Source organism: Equus przewalskii, chromosome 15, assembly GCF_037783145.1.
Source record: "Equus przewalskii isolate Varuska chromosome 15, EquPr2, whole genome shotgun sequence".
Classification (NCBI taxonomy): domain Eukaryota; kingdom Metazoa; phylum Chordata; class Mammalia; order Perissodactyla; family Equidae; genus Equus; species Equus przewalskii.
The window spans coordinates 41,254,654-41,275,059 of record NC_091845.1 but is presented as its reverse complement, the minus strand read 5'-3'; the positions used below and the strand labels follow the sequence as shown (position 1 = coordinate 41,275,059).

General features: G+C 36.6%; 1 protein-coding gene across 9 annotated transcripts in view; it reads right to left on the bottom strand.

Moving 5' to 3' along the window:
* SETD2 (SET domain containing 2, histone lysine methyltransferase) overlaps positions 1-20,406 on the bottom strand; it is a 118,249-nt gene that overhangs the window by 68,071 nt on the left and 29,772 nt on the right. For 7 of the 9 annotated variants that reach the window (XR_011527004.1, XR_011527006.1, XR_011527005.1 and 4 more), the window contains 6 exons: positions 19,623-19,638; positions 13,834-18,197; positions 11,204-11,335; positions 8,746-8,874; positions 2,558-2,681; positions 1,612-1,689 (listed from right to left, as the gene is read on the bottom strand). Coding sequence is in view for 6 of the 9 variants with exons in the window: in XM_070575474.1 (XP_070431575.1) it covers positions 1,612-1,689; positions 2,558-2,681; positions 8,746-8,874; positions 11,204-11,335; positions 13,834-18,197; positions 19,623-19,638 (4,843 nt within the window). In the remaining 3 variants the exon portion in view is untranslated. Of the gene's footprint in view, positions 1-1,611; positions 1,690-2,557; positions 2,682-8,745; positions 8,875-11,203; positions 11,336-13,833; positions 18,198-19,421; positions 19,497-19,622; positions 19,639-20,406 lie in introns of those variants that run through there. The other 2 variants (XM_008520313.2, XM_070575472.1) reach the window with 2 other exon arrangements.

The window sequence follows — 20,406 nt, the reverse complement described above, 5'->3', positions numbered from 1 at the left end:
AGCGCGCGAACTTAACCACTCTGCCACGGGGCCAGCCCCTCACAGGTAAAATTTATATTACCTTATATTCTGTTAAAAGTAACTATGTTTTAAGATAAGATGGGGCATGGAACCAGGGAAACAATGATGCCAAAAGTATAATTTCATGAAGCAAGGTCATATGGCTGAGTATAGTGAAAGGGAAGGGAAACATCAGAATAGATGCATAAGACTCAAGAATTAAAATGAGGGTTTGGGGGCCGGCCCCGTGGCCAAGTGGTTAAGTTCTCGCACTCTGCTTCGGCAGCCCAGGGTTTTGCCAGTTCAAATCCTGGGCGCGGACACGGCACTGCTCGTCAAGGCATACTGAGGCGACACCCCACATGCCACAGCTAGAAGGACTTACAACTAAAAACACACAACTACGTACTGGGGGGCTTTGGGAGAAAAAGTAAAAATAAAAATAAAATGAGGGTAAATACACATGTAGTTCCAAAACACATAAGATGTAAGTCAACTGTAGAGCTCCTGTCCAGACCATCTGAACATGTTACTGATGAAAAAACACAGACTTAGAGAGTTGAAGGGACACAGTTTAGTTGGAGTCTCACAGCTAGACATGTGGTCACAGGCTGTAGGTAAAACTAGAACCAGAACTTAGGTTAAATGATTCCAGAATGGGTTCGCCTATTCATTACACGGCTCAGCTCATAGAAGAGCCACATCACAGATCAAAGGGCAAAAAGTATCCTGGAGTCAAAAGCAATATTTCAATATGAGAGGAAATCATTGATATATCTTTTTCTAGGGAGTGGGTCCAGAGCCTTCTTAACTTAAAAAAGCAGCAATGTTCTAATGTATATATATTTTTAAATCTAAGCTCAAAACACAAATTAGAGGATTCTAAGATCATTATTTCAAACTGTTAGATCAAATTCAACAGATGGATTCATCAGGTGTCAACTACGTGCCAGTCACAGGGACATAAAGATCAGCAAGACTCAAAGCCTAGCTCTGTTGAGGAGGAGCAGTGTACCCACACATACACCACATATAATTATATAGTTTCTCTCATCTGTGGCCATTCAGCCCCTTATAAATGTTATTAAAACAGTCAAATTTGGCACTGGATAAGAGCTGATAAAAATCTGAATAGTACACACGGACTTCAGCAAAATTAAAACTTAGTTTTGTATTTTGGCACCTTTGAAATAATATCTAAAATTTACAAGCAAAGAGACCGTACAATTAAATGCAACAGGATTTCCTGGATTGGATCCTAGACCAGAAAAATGACAGATGGCAAAATTTGAATAAAGGTCTTCAGACTAGTTAATAGTTAAATAATAGTTCCCGAATGAGACAGTTGTATTATGGTTATATACGACGTGAACATCTGGGGAAGCTAGAAGAAGGATGGTATATGGGCACTCTGTACTATTTCCACAGTATTTATTATTTTATAAATCTAGATTTATTTCAAAATAAAGTTTTTAACAATAACGTAGGAAAAAATTATTAAAATGACTAAAAAATAAAATTCATGGATACCTTTGATATAGAATCTAAAATTAATGGTCAAGACAACCACCTTGAATAAATATCCCAAACTTTAAGTCTATCTCAACTTACTTTTTGAGTCTCACAGTTTGGTTCACAGCTGTGATTCATGAAACGAGAGCAATTTCCTTTCTGAGTGGCATCTATTATCTAGGGAAAAGGATAATTCAAGAACTAAAAAATGAAACCTTAAAATATATGTGCATTTTGCAAAGGAAAAGCATTAGGCAAATTTAAGACCCACATCCTGGACCTCCCTTCCTTTAAAGAACTCTCTCATACTACTTTACGCATCAAAGTGACAAAGATCCAACTGCTTCCTCTGGAAGATCCACTAACTATGAACATTTTATCTATAGGCAAAATTATCTCCATATTTATGAATGTCTCTCCCATTTACTTCTAGCTACTTCTTATATTCTATTATATTCTAATCTCGTTTCATGTGTATAAAACTTCATTTTAAGTGCATGCTATACCACAGTGCAGGAGCTGAGCTCTTAAACTTGAGAGTACATATGAATCCCCTGGAGAGCCGGGCCCACCCCAAGAGTTAGACTCAGCAGATCCTGGGGTAGGTCCCTAGAATTTGCATTTCCAGACTGAATGTAGAGGCAGGTATGAGAATCTAGTTAAATTCTATTAGGCTAGACATTAAAGAGATTTGTAAAGATGTAAAACAATGGCACTCCTCACTAAAAAAAATTTTTTAAAAATGCTTAATTTTCATAAAAGCATGTTCTTTATGTCAATATACTGACACTTATTGTTACTTTTAAATGGCTTAATAAATGTTTTTCAATTCTCAGCTTTAATTTTTAAAATGATAAATACTGATAATTATAACCCACGTAAACAAAAGCTCTTTGGGGGTCATCAATAATTTTTAAGATTTGTAATATGACACGTGTGTCTATATTTACATATATAGGTAAATACTTCCCTCTCCCATACTTTTTGTAAACAAATAGAAACAAACTATATACACAAGTTTGTGCAACACATTCATGCTGCTCACCTCGTCATTCTTCAGGGCCATGAAATAGTAGTGGATGTTTTTGTTTCGTGCATACTCCTTTACCCGGGCTTTAAACTCTTTATGATCAAGTACCTCTCCACAATATTCCAGGACAAACGTGTTCCTGGCAAAAAAACAAAAACAAAAACAATAATACTTTCTGCCTAGGAGCTATATGGACAACACACATATTGATGTAAAAAATAATAAATTTAAACAAATATGGCAAAGTGGATGCATTTGGTATTACACAAGATGTAACTAAAATACCTAAAGTACCTAGCACCTAACCAAGGTTAATTTTCTCCTTCCTAATACTTTTCAAAGAATGTTGATTCTAAGAAGCTTTTATAATTTATACATATTACCAAAATGCATATCTTGCTCTAACTAGATGTTAAAACAAACTTTCAAGTGTTGTTTACTTTACTATGAAAACTATGATTCATAGCTAAGAAACAGCTTTGAAGAAATCGGGAGGCATTGAAAAATTAAGAGGCTTTATGTCCTAGGGAAAAAGAAGGCTACTTAAACAAATACAGTAGCCCTTCTACTGCTTTTACTCTCAAAGGTTTCTAAAGATGTTAAAGGTCAAATATATCTTCCTCTGACTGCATTCTCTATAAGTTTTCTCTAGCATTTATCAATAATTATGATTAATCTCTCTTTAGCTTCTTTCAGTTACCTTCCACCCTTGTTTGTTCTTTCCTTGGTTACTTACTTATTTCTTCCCTATTGAAGATATTAAATTCTCAGTCTTTTCTCCCTCCCTTTATTCTATAAAAGCTGATTCTCACCAATGACCTCATGTATTACCTCCACGTGGACAAATGCTTCTCTATGCTTTGCTCCCAAGTTCGGACTTGAACTACCTAGAAGTCTTTTTTTGTTTGCTGTGGAAGATTCATGTGAGCTAACATCCATTGCCAATCTTCCTCTTTTTCTATGTGAACCACCACCACAGCATGGCTGCTGACAGACAAGTGCTGTGGTTTCACGCCTGGGAACTGAACCCTGATTCCCAAACCAGACCATGCCAAATTTTAACCACTAGGCCATCAGGGCTGGCTCAAGATGCTTTCTTCTATTACACTAAAATATTCACTTCTGATGACATTGCTCTCAAATCACTTCTTCATTTAGAAAAAGTTCTTAAATACCAGAACCTGACCAATCATTAAATCACTCAAGAGTAAAGACTTCCCACCATCAGGTAGTCTGAAGGATACACCAATACCCATGGATCTAACAGTTTGGACTTGATGAAGCAGCTGAGAAGACTGTCTTAAAGTCCTCAATAATTCAGGAAATGTAGAAAGAGTCACTAGACCCTTCAACCATTCTCCGAAAAACTACAATAAGGCCAATGTGAAAGCATTAGTCCGTAAAACTAGATAAATAAAATGAGATTTGGGTTTCTTAGAAAAGTTCTGTCTCAATATAAAAAAAAAAAAAACAGAGAAACATCAAACTGCCTGGCATGCAGTGACTAAAGCCCCTGAAGGCAGAGGCAATGGTTTTGAGTTTTGTTTTTGTTTTTGTTTTTTTTTTGAGGAAGATCAGCCCTGAGCTAACTGCTGCCAATCCTCCACTTTTCGCTGAGGAAGACTCACCTTGAGCTAACATCCATGCCCATCTTCCTCTGCTTTATACCTGGGACGCCTACCACAGCATGATGTGCCAAGTGGTGCCATGTCTGCACCCAGGATCCGAACCAGTGAACCCCAGCCCACCGAAGAGAAACATGCACACTTAACCGCTGCACCACTGGGCCGGCCCCTATGTTTTCCTTCTTTTCTTTTTTTTTTTTTATTGCAGTAACATTGGATTATAACATTATATAAGTTTCAGGTGTACATCATAATATATTTTGAATTCTATGTAGACTACATCGTGTTCACCACCCAAAGACTAACTACAATCCATCACCACACAGTTGTGCCTAATCACCCCTTTCGCCATCCTCCCTCTCCCCTTCCCCTCTGGTAACCACCAACCCAATCGCTGTTGCTGTGTATGTGTTTGTCATTGTTTTTATCTTTTACTTATGAGTGAGATTATATGGTATTTGACTTTCTCCCTCTGACTTATTTCACTTAGAATAATATCCTCAAGGTCCATCCATGTTGTCACAAATGGCTGGATTTCATCATTTCTAATGGCCGGGTAGTATTCCATTGTGTATACATACCACATCTTTATCCATTCATCCTTTGATGGCTACCTAGGTTGCTTCCAAGTCTTGGCTATTGTGAGTAAGGCTGCTATGAACACAGGGGTGCATGTATCTTTACACACTTGTGTTTTCAAGATCTTTGGATAAATACCCAGCAGTGTAATAGCTGGATCATATGGTAGATCTATTCTTAATTTTCTGAGGAAACTCCCTACTGTTTTCCATAGTGGCTGCCCCAGTCTGCACTCCCATTAGCAGCGTATGAGGGTTCCCTTCTCTCCACATGCTCCCCAACACTTATTGTTTCCTGTCTTGTTAATCAGAGCCATTCCGACTGGAGTGAGGTCATATCTCATTGTAGTTTTGGTTTGCATTTCCCTGATAATTAATGATGTTGAACTTTTCATGCGTTTGTTGGCCATCTTCTTTGGAGAAATCTCTGTTCAGGTCTTTTGCCCATTTTTTAATTGGGTTGTTGGTTTTGTTGTTGTTGAGATGTATGAGTTCTTTGTATATTTTGGATATTAACCCCTTATCCAATATATGGTTTGCAAATATCTTCTCCCAAGTGTTAATGTTGTCTTTTCATTTTGTTGATGGTTTCCTTTGCTGTGCAGAAGCTTTTTAGTTTGATGTAGTCCCACTGGTTTATTTTTTCTTTTGTTTCCCTTGCCTCGTCAGACATGGTACTTGAAAATATGCTGCTAAGACCGATGTCAAAGAGCATGCTGTCTATGTTTTCTTCCAGAAGTTTCATGGTTTCAGGTCTTACATTCAAGTCTTTAATCCACTTTGAGTTGATTTTTGTGCATGGTGTAAGATAATGGTCTACTTTCACTATTTTGCATGTAACTGTCCAGTTTTCCCAACACCATTTATTGAAGAGACTCTCTTTTCTCCATTGTATGCCCTTGGCTCTGTTGTCGAAAATTACCTGTCCCTAGATGTGTGGGTTTATTTCTGGGTTCTTGATTCTGTTCCATTGATCTGTGTGTGTGTTTTTGTGCCAGTACCATGCTGTTTTGGTTACTATAGTTCTGCAGTATATTTTGAAGTTGGGGAGTGTGCTATCTCCAGCTTTGTACTTTTCCTCAGGATTCCTTTAGCTATTTGGGGTCTTTTGTTGTTCCACGTAAATTTTAGGATTCTTTGTTCTATTTCTGTGAAAAATGTTTTTGGAACTTTGATAGGGAGAGGCAATGGTTCTTATGATTCTTAGTTAATCAAAATTTCTTTAAGTCTGAAATTGCTTCAGACTGAATCAAGTCTCTTCACCATACTCTTTAAAGCCTGTTGCAGGCAACTGGGCTGCACTGTGGCAGGTAGAAGGGTGGAAGAGGGCAGAAACTGTCACTACCACTGCAAAGCTAGACGGCTACAGCTATGCATGGTTTAGAGGTTAAAGGTAGTCCATAACTGCCTTCAAAATTCATCAAAAAGATGGACTGATGGATGGATAAAGAGATGGGCAGATGGAGAATATATAATAAAGCAAATAGAGCAAAATGTCAACAACTTTAGAACCTAAGTAGTGGTTATATGAGTGTGAACTGTTCAACTCTTTCAACTTTCAATGTTTTCATAACATATTATGGGGAAAAAATGGCTTTTTAAAAAGTCCCATCTGCCCAAATGTCCATCAACTGATGAATGGATAAACAAAATGTGGTATACAGCCCCAGAGGGAAATATTAATCAATCACAAAAAGTAACAAAGTGTTGATACATGCTATAACGCAGGTGAAACCTCAAAAAACAATGCTATGTTAAAGAAGTCAGACACAAAAGCCACATTTATATGAAATACTTAGAATATGTAAATCCATAAAGACAGAAAGCAAATTAGAGGCTGCCAGGGGCTAGAAGGAGGGGGCAATGGGGAAATTCTGCTTAATGAATAGAGGGTTTCCTTTTAGGGTGATGAAAATGTTTTAAAACTAGACGGAGGTGATAGCTGCACAATATTGTCAATGGACTAAATGCCACTGAATTTTTCACTCAAATGATTAATATTGTATCATGTGACTTTTACCTCAATTGTTTTTAAAAGCCCCATTTTGTATCCAATAATATCAAGTCAATCTAGACAGCACCGCATCCCATTCCTACAGCCTAAAACTACATGCTTTTGGTAGGGATTTGCACGGTTTTTTCGTAGAGTCTGCCATGGTACTTTAACACTAACTAGCAGCTTAGCTCCAAATACCTCCTCATCTTGTGCATATCTGACAATATGTCCTTATTAAATGGAAATACTCTACCAGTGAACATCTAAATCGTCTGGAACTACGAATTTATGAAATTGGTATTACCATCAGCATATGAAAAGTTATACAAGTAAGAAGGTGTGGGAAACATGGAAATATTTTAAGTCCTAGTGTATTTTACCAAAGCAGGGTTCTTTGTGAATAGCTGAGGAAAGCTAACGAGCTTTAGGAAATTTTAACCTGGTATTTGAACCAGTCATACATTCTCCTTTACCCAATCTCCTTCCCCATAATAGACATGGGTTCCTGAGCCATCAAAGAGTCTCTGTTGCATATAACAAGAACTTATACTAGGTTTGAAGCTACGTGTTTCAGTGCAGACTCTGCTAAGAGGCAGTATCCAGACAGATCATCCACTACCATCCCTGCAAGAGAGGCTATGTCCAAACTGGAGTTTCTTGGGGGGGACAAAAAACTCTCAAGGAGAAAAGCCTGGCTGGCTTGGGTAGAATAAAAGAAAGCATCCCTGAAAACCTGCATCTAGACCAGAGTTAGTGATTTTAGAAACACACTGGACAACCCTGGGAAGTACTGAGTTCAATGTTGCTAACAGTGTTCAAAGAAAGCTTAGCCTATTATTTGTTCAAAAAATTACAAAGGATCCCAATGAATTGAATATGGAACACAATGAGACAATCCTTTGAGATATTTCAAAGAAACAACTTAAAAATGGTTATGCATCAAAATATTTTGATATACTTTGCAGAGAAGGGAAATAGATGAGGTTCCTACTATCCACTTTTTTTATATAATAAAACATGTTTTTTCTGGTTTGTTCCCAAAAGGGTAGACTGATACAAACATCATGTCCTATTTTCACAAGAAAAACAGAACAATTTGGCTTTCAAAAGATACATGAAGATTCCTGCCAGAAAACTAAATTACCTGGTGGTGGTGGTGGTGATTATTAGGTCATTTGTTACCTGGTTACTTTGAATCCCCACAATAAATAGGCTAACACCCCTCACCTCGCCCCTATTGCCATCCCAGTATGGCCATATGCTCAGAGGGTGCTGAAAGAATAGTTGTGCTTGGGTCACTAGAATCCAGCAAATGTTTTATTTTCTTCCTTTATTCCTTATTTTTAAAATTTTTTCAATTATAAACACATGTAATCTGTATATATTTAACATTAAAGAAAAAGGCACTCAACTTAGAGAAGAATACTTAAATACGCTATATATAAAAAAAAGTGTTTAAAGGAAACACCAAATATGATAGAAAATAAAGTGAACCTTTTATTGCATTATATATAAAAAAGTTACATGAGTTGGGTGGAGGGCAACATTTATTCATTCAACAAATGTTTACTGAGCATCTATCAAGTATGTTTTAATTCTCTACCTCAGTATCCTCAGATACTCTCCTCTACTCTTATCCCAACTCAGTTGTATATATACTAACTAATAGATACTGTCCCAACTCCTTTTCATAGATTTTCATACGGATTTGGGGTCTACAGCAAACACTTGGTAATTGCTTGGAATTAAAGGAAACACAACTATCAGACAAAGAAGGATCTGCTCAGTCCAAATGTCCAAAGTGACAAAATGCTCTTCTTATATATGTAGACAGAAAAGATTTGATTTTCTAAGAGAAGTGGTTTTTTTTAAATAAACTAGTGACCAACTGGTTATTCCGCACATCATTATTAAACACCAGTATAATGACAAATTACTTTCCTGCAAATATCTAACCAACTTCAACACAAAAACGAACTGAAAGGTGATTAAAATGTAACTTACGAAGGAAGGTCTTTGGCAGCTCTCAAGCCCCAGCCTTTCTTTTCTGTGAGTATGACTTCCACATCTGCATGCTGTTTTCTCTGAAACCGTCTATTGGAACAATAATCCCCATTTGGACACCGAGAAGAACTGAAATGAGAAATGAAGAAAATTAATTCTTCAAAGCAGCAAAAGAAGCAAAAGCACGTTTGATAGAATGTGTTATGTAACTACGTATATCCATATACCTTTATGGCATAATCAGCATATGTGTGGGTAAACCTTCAAGTGAGCCTTCCTTGATAATTCTTTCCATCATGAAGGGATTCCTTAGAACTGAGTGTCTACACTGTTCCTTAAACAGATGATACTCACAATACAGCCTTGTCATCTGGTCATCACCTACTCCCTGGGTGTCTAGGATACATTTCTAGGCTGCATGTAAGCTTGCAGTACTCTTACAACTCTGCAGAGCTAAACTCTCTATCAGTGCACCCTCTCTTACATTCCATTCCAATCATCATTAATTTGATCTACTTGATCTACATTTAAGAGAAACCAAAGTCATCATTAAATATATCCTTGGTTCAGAGTAAATACAATATCAAGTTGAAACGCTCCTCCCCCATGGATCCTAGAATAAAAATAATAAAAGCCAATATTCACTGAATTCTTAATATTCCAAAACTGATAGATGCAAAGACTTTTAATACTGAATAAGGTACCAATCATTTTTTATATACTGCTATTTATTGCCAAACCAGTAGTAAATAATCTTTTTACAAATGCTCAAAGGAGGGAGGATTCACTTTAGAGTGAGATAGTGAAAGAAAGATTTCATGAGGGAGCAGGATTAAAGCAGAATCTCTAATGACACACAGGATATGGATAGATAAAGAAAACAAAAGATACAACAACAGTGCCTGCCTGTGTGCAAAAAAAGGAAATAAGGCCTATTTGAGGAAAGCGGAATAAAACAGCTAAGGATAACTGATTACAAAGGTGGGCTGCTGAAAGATGGAAAGGTAGGTTGTTGACATACTATGAAGGGCTCTGAATACCAGGCTAAATTTGAACTTAATCCTGAGAACTACGAAAAGTCTGGGTGTGGGAATAACATGAAGAAAGAAATTCTGTATTTCATATCTGTTTAGCAAGGTTGTCAGGAAAAGCCAGAATGCAGAGACTAGGGCAACAACGTCAAATTAGGGAAATAGTGCTCTTATGTCTCCTCTTTTTACAGGTGTACTGTCATCTCTACCTTTAGTTTAGATAAAGGAATACCAAAAATGCTTTCTCTTTTTCACTATTTTGAAGTATATGATTTATTTTTCTAACACTATAACATGAACAAAACCAAAAACTGAGCTTTGAAAGAAAACATTTCATTAACACTAAAAATAAGGTTACCCACACTACAAATCACCTTAATATTCTTTCCATGTTAAAAATAAGTATAGAATTTTTCATCAATCAGATTGGTAAAAAAATTTATCATACATTTTTTAATGTAAAGATGTTTACTGTTTATAAAATAAATATGGAGGGGCCAGCCCCCTGGCCAAGAAGTTACAGCCCAGGGTTTTGCTGGTTCAGATCCTGGGTGTGGACATGGCACAGCTCGTCAGGCCGCGCTGAGGCAGCATCCCACATGCCACAACTAGAAGGACCCACAACTAAAAAAAATATATACAACTATGTACTGGGGGGATTTTGGGAGAAAAAGCAGAAAAAAAAAAAAAAAGATGACTGGCAACAGTTGTTAGCTCAGGTGCCAATCTTTAAATAAATAAATAAATAAGGAAGCAAATGTCTATCAACAGAAGATTAACAATTATTAGTTAACTATGAATAGAATACATAATGAAGCCAAGGGAAAGATTTAGGTAGGTCTGTATGTGTAGTTCTGAACAGGTCTCCAAAACATATTTAATGAAGGGTGTACATGTGGGGTGAGGGGAAATAAAGTTCAAAAAAGTGCATAGAGTAAGATTTCATTTCTATACATAAAAAAAAGAAACACCTACCTATGTTGGTAAAGGCATAAAAATTATCTGGAAAAACTACAAATGGAGGGATCGAGGTTTGGGAAAGGAAGCCATTTTACTTTATGCATTTTTTAAATGTTAGCGTTTTATCCCATTTTATAGTAAAAGCTAAAAAATACCAACACTTACCTCTCAGGACACAAACATTACAAGAGATAAAAGGAGACTGCATAAAAATTGATATTACTGTGTTAGCATTAGGGCTATTTTACAGAACACTTATAATATGCACTATAATCTAATGCACAACGCAAGGGAAGTTTGTCTCCTTATAAACCCTATTATATTTTGGAGATTTTATTGCTTATAAATATTCAACAACAGATAGAAGGAGCAAGGTTAAGTTTTACTCTTCATTAATAATTCCTTTTAATATGTAGAGACATTTAATAGAATGGTTAAGCAAAAGCAGAACATTCTAACTTACTTACCACTCAATCATGAGGAGACGATTAAGACAATCTTCTCCACATGCTATTTCACCTTGAGCTCTTTCATCTTTAGAAAGAGGTGTACACTCACATTGCATTCGCTTAATATCCCGATGCGATTTATTCTTCTTTCTATTGGGTAAAATTTTATACAAATTGGTTAAATAAATCTCCTGGCAATGATACAACATATACAATGAAATACGTGCTAAATCTCATTAGTTTCAAATTTAATAATTCTGGTTAAATCAATCATTCAAAAGGAAGAAAACATCTAATCACTAGCATTTGTGAGATTGAAAACACTAAGAAGTGTGTTGCAAACAGATAAGAGAGACAACTTTAGCTCTGGCAAATGGGAGAATGGGGTAAGTTCAAGCCTATTATTTTGGACTCAGGCCTTATTTCCTAGTCCAGGTCAGCTAAGCCTCAAATTCTGAGCAATTTCAAGTGTTAATAGTCATATTTGGCTCAGGAGAAAAAAAAGGAAAACTCATGAATATCAAATAGTGACATAGCTGATTAATTAAAGTTAAACTTAAGAATCAGTCCTCATAGATGAACAAATAATTGTTGAGATACAACGCTCAGGAAGAAAAGGAGTTGCTAAAAAAAATAAGAGTTTTTAATTAAGAGTTTAACTCAATCAAACCTTTTAGAGAATCCTTCAGTAACATCACATTTGTACAAAGCTTGTTTAGAAGATAACTGAATGATTAAAAAAATAATAATTACATAATAATCAGGTAAAGGTTTCAGAGGGCTAAACTTTCTCAATGCAGACAAACTGATTTGGGGGGAGAAGGGAAAGTGTTCAAAATTTACCAGGTTCATAAAAATCTATGCCACAGTTTGCAAACCAAAAGTGAAAATGTGATTTTTACTGATCTTTTTGTTGAACTCTATTTTTTGACTGTTGTCAAAATGGAAAAAAAAAAAAATCAAGGATGGTCTAATGAAAACTCCTTAAGAGCAGGGAACTATGACTTACTCTTCAACTATCAGACAGTGAAGAGAACAGTTCTCTAAGTGACTGTCTTAATCTCCTAACTAATCTGCTTTCATCTTCAATGTATATTCCATTACAGTGCCTGTTTTATAAAGTCCTCAAGATATGTCATGATAGCTTCAGCTAAGTGTAACAATGATTCATCCGGATCAAAGACATAATTCACTAATGAGCGTATGAATATGCTTAGCCTGAAGAAAGATGACTAAAGATAAACAAAATATCTATTTACAAGTACTTAAAGAGCTATAATTTTGAAAAGTCAGCAGTAGCTTTATTTTTGTATTGCTCCAGAAGGCCAGATTAGGACCAATGGGCATGGATTTTTTTTTACATAAGCCTATTTTATTAATCATAAGAAAAAAATTTTTTTCACCATACTCATACTATTTTACAATAATTTATCTTCTTGGTGGCTCCTAAATGCCCAGCATATAGCGAAAGACACTTAAAAATGCTGGAATATACAAAAATGCTTTCCACTCCAAAAAGGCCCTCCAATGCCTCCAACAACCAACTCTATATGCACAGTCTTCTATGTATTTGAATCTCATTGCTGAATGAAACTCAGAGTTAGGCTGATTCATTTTATTTCTATTCTTTTACAAAGACCCTGTAAAAGTTGCATCAGTCTACTCACACAATTCCTGAAGAGTACTACTTAAAATAATCAATATTTTGAATTTAAACCTAACGTGCAACTAGATGTAAATGAAGGTAACTGTAGCAGCTCTCTACATCATAAAAAAGAAAGGTCTTTTTTTTTTTTTAATAGGAAAAAGTTCTGATGGGACCTAACCTTAAAATGAAGTCTTTTACCTTATCCACAGTGAAAAATTTCCTCTTTAAAAAAAAATTTTGAAACCTCTAGAGGAGAAATTTCCAAAAGGAAGAGGTGGGTGGTTAGGAGACTAGAGATTACAAAACAAAAAAAAGCATATTCAACATTTATTTATATTGGGAAAATAAGAAGATTATCGAGGAGGCGTGAAAGAAAGCAGACTAAGAAGCTCTGTCCTAGAGGAATACGTTTTCATTACTCCCATTCTCATTACACTTTGTTTCATGTTAGGAATTTGTGGTAAACCATTTTACCATTTATTTCTAAAATATCTGTTATGCTATTGCCAAATTTAATCTATTAGCAACAGACTAAAAAACCTGACAAAGAAAACTATGTTCTAGTCTAGTTGCAGCTTTATAAAGTACCTAAAGATAGTTTATTCTGAACATTTTTGAAGAGTAAGGAAAAATAATCCAACATAACTACTCTTGTCTTCTCTAAGAGCAGATTACTTTGCTGGGGTTTTGTTTCATTTTCTGTCACAGTTTCACATGTAAGAGGAATTTACGAAAAAACTAGGCTGGCCTAAATTAAACAAAGGGGTAATAAGACCAAAAAAAAAAAAAAAAATTAGATATCCCTTTCCAGGGGAAAAAAAATTGGGGGAGGGACTCTATGCCATCAAACCTAAATAGGTAAGTACACTTTTTATATTTTTTTAATTTACATTTTATCCCACAACTATATTTCATACGATTGAGTTCATATATTCTAAACTGCTGAGCAGTTTAACAAAAAGAGGTTAAAATTTGTCAGACAAGTATTAATTACACTTACCTTTCTGTTAAATAAACATTTTCTTCAATCAGATCAAAGTAACAAGGCATCTTCCCTTGCTTGGCACATTCCTTCCATCGCTGTGGGTCCCTGAAGTCCTCCATGACACAGGAAGGCCCAACCAGCGCTGACCCTGGAGGCACTGCTGTCTCTCCCTGCTCTACCTCCATTCTAACTTTCTTTCTGTCCTGAAGCTCACCATCACTTTCAGAATCACTCTCCAATTCCTGCCTCCTTTTTTTAGGAGGCCCTCTATCTTTCATATCACTTTTTTCTAAATTTTTTGAAAGATCTTTCTTTTCACTCACTGCTAAAGAGTCCTTAATGGAATTGCTGCTTATTTCAGGTGCTTGCACTGACCCCTTGTCCTTCTGAAGGGATAGAAAAAATTTATTGGACTGGCTTGAAAAGTGAGATCCTCCATGTTGATCCCAATTCTCCTCCTCTTCACGGTCATCTGTTAAGGAATCTGGTACCTGCCCTTGAATTCGATCATACACAACACCAGTTCCAGGAGGTCTACCTGCAGATCTTGGATCCCAGTAGCCATTGCCTTGCCAGTAACTACGTGCCCCACCATACTGTTCTGCACTTTGCTGGTACTTGTGCCCACCACAGGCTCCATAGCTGCTGTCAGGCTGCTGATATGTAGTGGTAGGCTTTTCTTGTTGAGAGAAGTCCCACCCTAGGTTTCTGAGCTCTTCCGATGAATGAAAACCATCCACTCGGGAGATCTCACAACACGAAGAAAAGCTTAACTCTGTTTTTCCCAGTCTACTATCTGGCCTATTAGGGAAAGTGGTCTGTTGCCGAGACTTATTTGGGACATCTTCAAAATCATCAGAAGAATAAAGTGGCAGCTCTTCTTGCTGTCTAGAAGCTATCTTGGCTTTCATTGTTTCCTCAGAATTTAGATGACCTAGAGGGTCAGATTTCACATCTGTATGACTTGTACTATCAACTCCATCACTCTGAGGGTGAGCAATTTCAGGGAGGTGATTATCTATTTGTTTTCTGCTGGGCTGTGTAAAAGAAATTTCTGGATTCTTCTCTATTCCTTTATGAAGGAAGAACTTCTCAGTTAGAGAACAGGCTTTACTAGCTATACTCTCAAATTTTTCCTCATATGAATATCTCCTTGACTCCAATCTCTCATCTTCCCAGTGGTCAGAATAGTGTCTGTAACTCTGACTGCTCCGAGAAGAACAAGGGCTTGTTTCTTCCATGGGCAAAGTAGAGTTCTTTGGCACAACCACAACAGACTGAAGACGGTTTCTTGGAATACTGCTATCATCAGAATCTGTATCTTCTGAATCACTTTCATCACTTGAACTTTCAGAAGAACCAGAATAATCTTCATGGACAGTAGACACAATCTCTGAGGCATGACCACTACTGTCACATTTTAAGGTATATGTTACACTGTCACTGTCTTCCATGGTTAAATTCAAATCGCAAGAAGAAAATACAACTTCTGAATCATCAGAAGTATGTGCATGTCCTCTTCCTCCTTCTTCATCTAAAGAGATTTCTGGTCTTCTTCTTCTATCAGGCAATATGGAATTCCCTTCTTCTTGAGCCTCTTGCACACATTTCCCAGATAACCCATTATTATGCCTGTTTTCCCAGGAAGCAAATCCCCTTCCTGAATGAGGAAGGCCACTATCTACTTCTACTATTGTTTCTTTCTCTGCATACTTTAAAAACTCTGTGGTTTTACTCTTCGGCACAGCATCCAAAACTGAAGGTGTGTTCTCTACACATTGCAAGAGAGTTAAATTGTCCACTTTTATTCCTGGTGAAAGACTCTGAAGAGATGAAGCAATACCTGAACTCTCTATAGGTTGATATAAATCATCAAAATGATTAACAGAAGCTGAACTAGTGCTACCAACAATCTGCTTATATTCTTCATATGCCAATTTTGAGTGTTGATCTGTCAGATTTCTACTATCACGTATAACTGTTTTTGATTTCAAATGCACATTCATAAAGCTATTTGAAGAAATCTTCGCAACTGAAGGTTCAATGTTTTCAGCTTCGGAATGACACAAAGAAGGGTTGCTGTCATTTGAAGTACAGTATATATCTGAATCTTTGGTTTTACAGCAAGAAACTCTCATATCAACTGGTTCTTTAGCTACTGTTTTGGAATAATCTATAGTCATAATTGGCAAAGACATGAGTTTATCTTGGTCTGGTGACAATGGAGGTTCTGTTTCTCTAAATGAGCTTTCTGACTTATTATGCTGCATGCAAGTATCATCCAAGTCTTTTTCTTTACATTTACTAATATTCTGAAATCCATTTGATGAAAGCATGCATGCTTTGACCAAAGGCGATATCTCCGATCCAGTCACACTATCATCAGAAGACATCAAAACAGTGTCAGTTTTAGAAGTGCAAAATGTTGCCAAATCAGATTCTGCCCCAGGAGATCCATTTATATTTGATTCTATGGGACAATAACTTCTTAATTGATCACTCTTCACTTTAGATAAAGAATCTAATTCCTTATTACTATCATGGCTATCGTGTCCTATAAATTCAGACTTAAAAATAGGCGATTCATCTAGCTTTTTAAAAGTAGGTGAATCATTTAATCGATTTGATGGAGATGGAGATCCAGTCTTTTCTCTTTCAGGAATTTTACTAATCATTCTTAATTCACTACCTTTTGAACAAGGAGTCTGTAAACTAAAAGAATGAGACTGTTTAATTTCCTCATTCAATTCTGTACAACAGAAAGAATTTTTAAATTTATCAGACTTGGGTATAGATTTTGAAGGGGTAGATTTATAACGGGAAACACTGTTGTCGTGCTTGGAATATGATGACCCCCGTCGGAATCCCAGTTCATTAGAGGGAGAACAACATCTTTTCATTGCTTCATTTTCTGAAGTCCTTTTAGATTCTCTTTCTAGTTTTGAAGAATACTTTCCTCTTTTCTCCATCTCTAAGTAAGAGGACTCAGTTTTGCAGTCCCGGTCAGATTTGGAATAGGATGATGATGTCCTTGGGTCTCTGTAAGAGGAATGAGATGAGGTGCGCCTCGAGTACGTCTTCTTATACTCATCTTCTGAGTCAGAACTTTCTCGTGCCCTGTTATCTGTATGTGGCCGAGAATAGCGTGCCCTCTCTCGATAAGGGGAACTCCTGTGGTAGCGACGATCAGAGTCGTAATAATGGGATCGTTCTGACCGGGAATAGGATAAACTAGTTCTAGAGCCTCTGTCAGATCTAGAACGAGATCTACTCCGCCTTCGCTCTCTCTCTGATCTACATCGAGAAGATATATACCGAGTATCTCTTTCAAGTTTTGAGTAGCTAAAATATTTATCATCTCTCTCTGTTTTAGATCGTGAAGATTTTCCTAAATCCTCACTTTTTAAAGGTGCTAAACTCTTCTTTGAATCTCTTTCTTTTTCAATGTTTGCTGAAAATTTTAAATCATGTGATCTTTGACTTGAGGAAGTCCTTACAGAATCTTCATCAGATTCTGAACCAAAAAAGGTGCCTTCAGATTGTGAGGATTTCTTCTTAGAAACTGTTTTTTTAGAGCCCAGACTACTCTTTGAACTATCTGGAATTTCTTCTTCCTTCCCAATATGGGAATCTTCTCTTTGTGAGGGAATATCTGCTTGCTCATTCAAATTTTGAGTTATGTGCTCTTCTGAACTATTAGACACAGTGTCCTGCTTAGTGTCCACTTCTGAAGATTCTGGTACAACTGTAACTGATGGCTCCTTCAGGGCTCTAACTGCTACATCTCCTGGTGCTGTCATCAGAACTGTTATTGGTGTGTGTGGCAAGGCCACTGGCTCTGTTATTGCTGCTGGTGGTGAGGACGTTGTGGTTTGGGGAGGTGGAGGTGGTGGAGGTGGAGACAAGGGTGGCGAGTCTACAGTTGTTGATTCTGCTATGACTGCTGGTAACGGTACTATGGGAGGAGGTGGAGATGCCACTGCTGTCAGAGTAGTTGGCAGTGGCCTGGATGTTACATGAAGCAGATGCTTCTTAAAATGAATTTTGCCCAATTCTACTCTTGATTTTGGTGGGGAAGATTCTTCTGTAGTAGATAAGGTATCTCCAATGTCCATTTTAATTTTAGGGGTCAAGTCTGCTTGAAGAGGTGCAGTTGGGGAGTTCTGAGCATCATTTTGCTTTTCATTGCCAAGTGCAGTCAGAAATCTGTTCTGCAAAGTTTTCTTTGTAAGGCTGAAGCTGAATGACACCTTCTGTCGTCCCTGTTCCTCCAAATTAACTTTTGTTTTGGTGCCTTTGGGCAAAAATCGACTAGAGGCAACACCTTTGAACATTGGTCCTTTGATGAAACCCGTTTTATGCACATTTTCAATCTTTGCCTAAAAAATGAACGAAACAAGCAGTTACTACTATAACTAAGTTACTTTCAAATGGCTAGCATCACAGTTTAAAATGTCACAGAAATGAAAAGTTCTCTTTAATGACAAACAATACGAATTTGACCAAGGTACAGAAGCATTTTTAAAAATTTTTATAATGGAAATTTTCAAACACACTCAAAAGTATCGAGAATACTACAATAAACCTCTATGTATCACCCTAGTTTCAACAATTACCCACATTTTTCCATTCTTGTCTCTTAAAGAATTTTATCCAGTTTTATAACTGTTTTCCATGCAGAATTTCTAACAATAAAAAAAAAATTTGATGTGTATTTCAAGTTACAATACAAAAGGACATGTGGAGAGAGCGCAACCGCTAACATCTTAGTAATGAAAATAGTTTGTTCTCGTGTCCTCTTTGAGAGGAAACATCAGAATTCTTTATAAGCAGTGGTCTTCCAGCATCACACAGAATCACTTGGGTGCTTGGTAAAAATGCAGATCTGTAACAAAACTCCAGGGAATATGGATTCAATACATCTATGGTGAAGCAAGAAAGTTTGTTTTGTCTTCTTTTTGGAAAACAAGCACCTCAGGCAATTCTGATGGACTTCCCAGATTCGGGAAACCACTGGCAATCTCCCATCTAATTTTATAGATGAGGTAACCAAATGAGGACCAGGCCTTTCTGCCTTCCTGGAAATTAACTCTGCCCTGGCACACTACCATTGTCTCTACATGGGCCCCACACATCAGATAAATAGTCTGATCCTACTGTATGAGTGACAACTACAAGTATCTATCTAAGAAGAAGATTTCTCCCTCCATTATTTGCCAAACCACCAAAGCAAGTGGTGGGCTTTCAAAGTTAAAGATATAACCTAGATTGTAGACATAATATCAGAAAAATCTACAGCAACAAATTCAAGCCTCAATTAAAGATAGTACACTTGCCATCTGCAACATTTTTCTAACTGATGTTCTTTAATCAATTCTGGCTATTTAAAAGAATAGTTTTCCCTTCAACATGGTAAAATCTGAAATCAGTTCTCAAAATTACACAGTAACCATTCAAGTGGGAAAGTAAATGTTTTCATGTGCATTACCGTAGAGCAGTGGCCTTCAAATACTTTTAAGAAAAAGAATCCACTTTTCAAATTAAATCTTACATGGAAGCACAATAGGTAAAAAGCTGTCTCCAGGGCTGCCAGCTTTCTTTACCTTGCCTAAATCTCTTGAAGCTCCAAAAGTTTAAAAATCATTTTCTTGAGACATTCAACATCCCTCAGTGGAATGAGTTACTGTAGATCCAAAAACAAAATTAAGCAAAAACTATTACTTCATTTCACATTCAAAACGATAACTAAGTTTTGAATGTTTTCAATCCCATAATCACTGAATAACTAGTTAAACTATACTTACCTCATTTTCTTCTTCTCTATTGCCATCCAGCCAAGAAAGCATGCAAAAGAATAAAAAGAAATTATAATTACTTAGAACAGATTGAAAGAAAAGTTTTTTTAATTAAAACTTAGGATATTTACAACCTACAGATATATTCTATTTGGACTATCCATTCCTTCACAACCTCAGTTACATTTAGTATAGCAAATATTTATCAAACACAGTGCCATGCACTATGCTGGATACTGGAGATAAAAAGTGAATAAAGCTGAGACTCTGCTCTTAAGAAGCTTATAGTTTCCTGTATAGTCATGTGTCACTTAACAACAAGGACATGTTGTGAGAAATGCATCGTAGGCGATTTCATCTTGCAAACATCATAGAGTGTACTTACACAAACCTAGATGGTATAGCCTACTACACACCTAGGCTATAATGGTACTAATCTTATGGGACCACCGTCGTATGTGGTTCATCACTGACGGAAGGGTCACTATGTGGCGCAAGACTGTAAATACAAAATATAATTTTGTTACAGAAGTAATTCCAAAATAATGGAATAAATACAAGGATAGAAACATGCACAGTGTAACAGCAAAGAGAAAGATAAGTAACTCAGTTTAGTGGAAGGACAGGAATGCAAAGAATCCTTCCTAAAAGAAAATACTAGTTTTTGAACAGTGTATTTGTAGGGAGAACCTAGGCAGAGGGAGATCCCAGGCAACACACAGAGATTAAAACATAGGAACAATATGGGCAAGGAAACTATAAACAGTTCAATATCACCTGAGTATGACGCGTA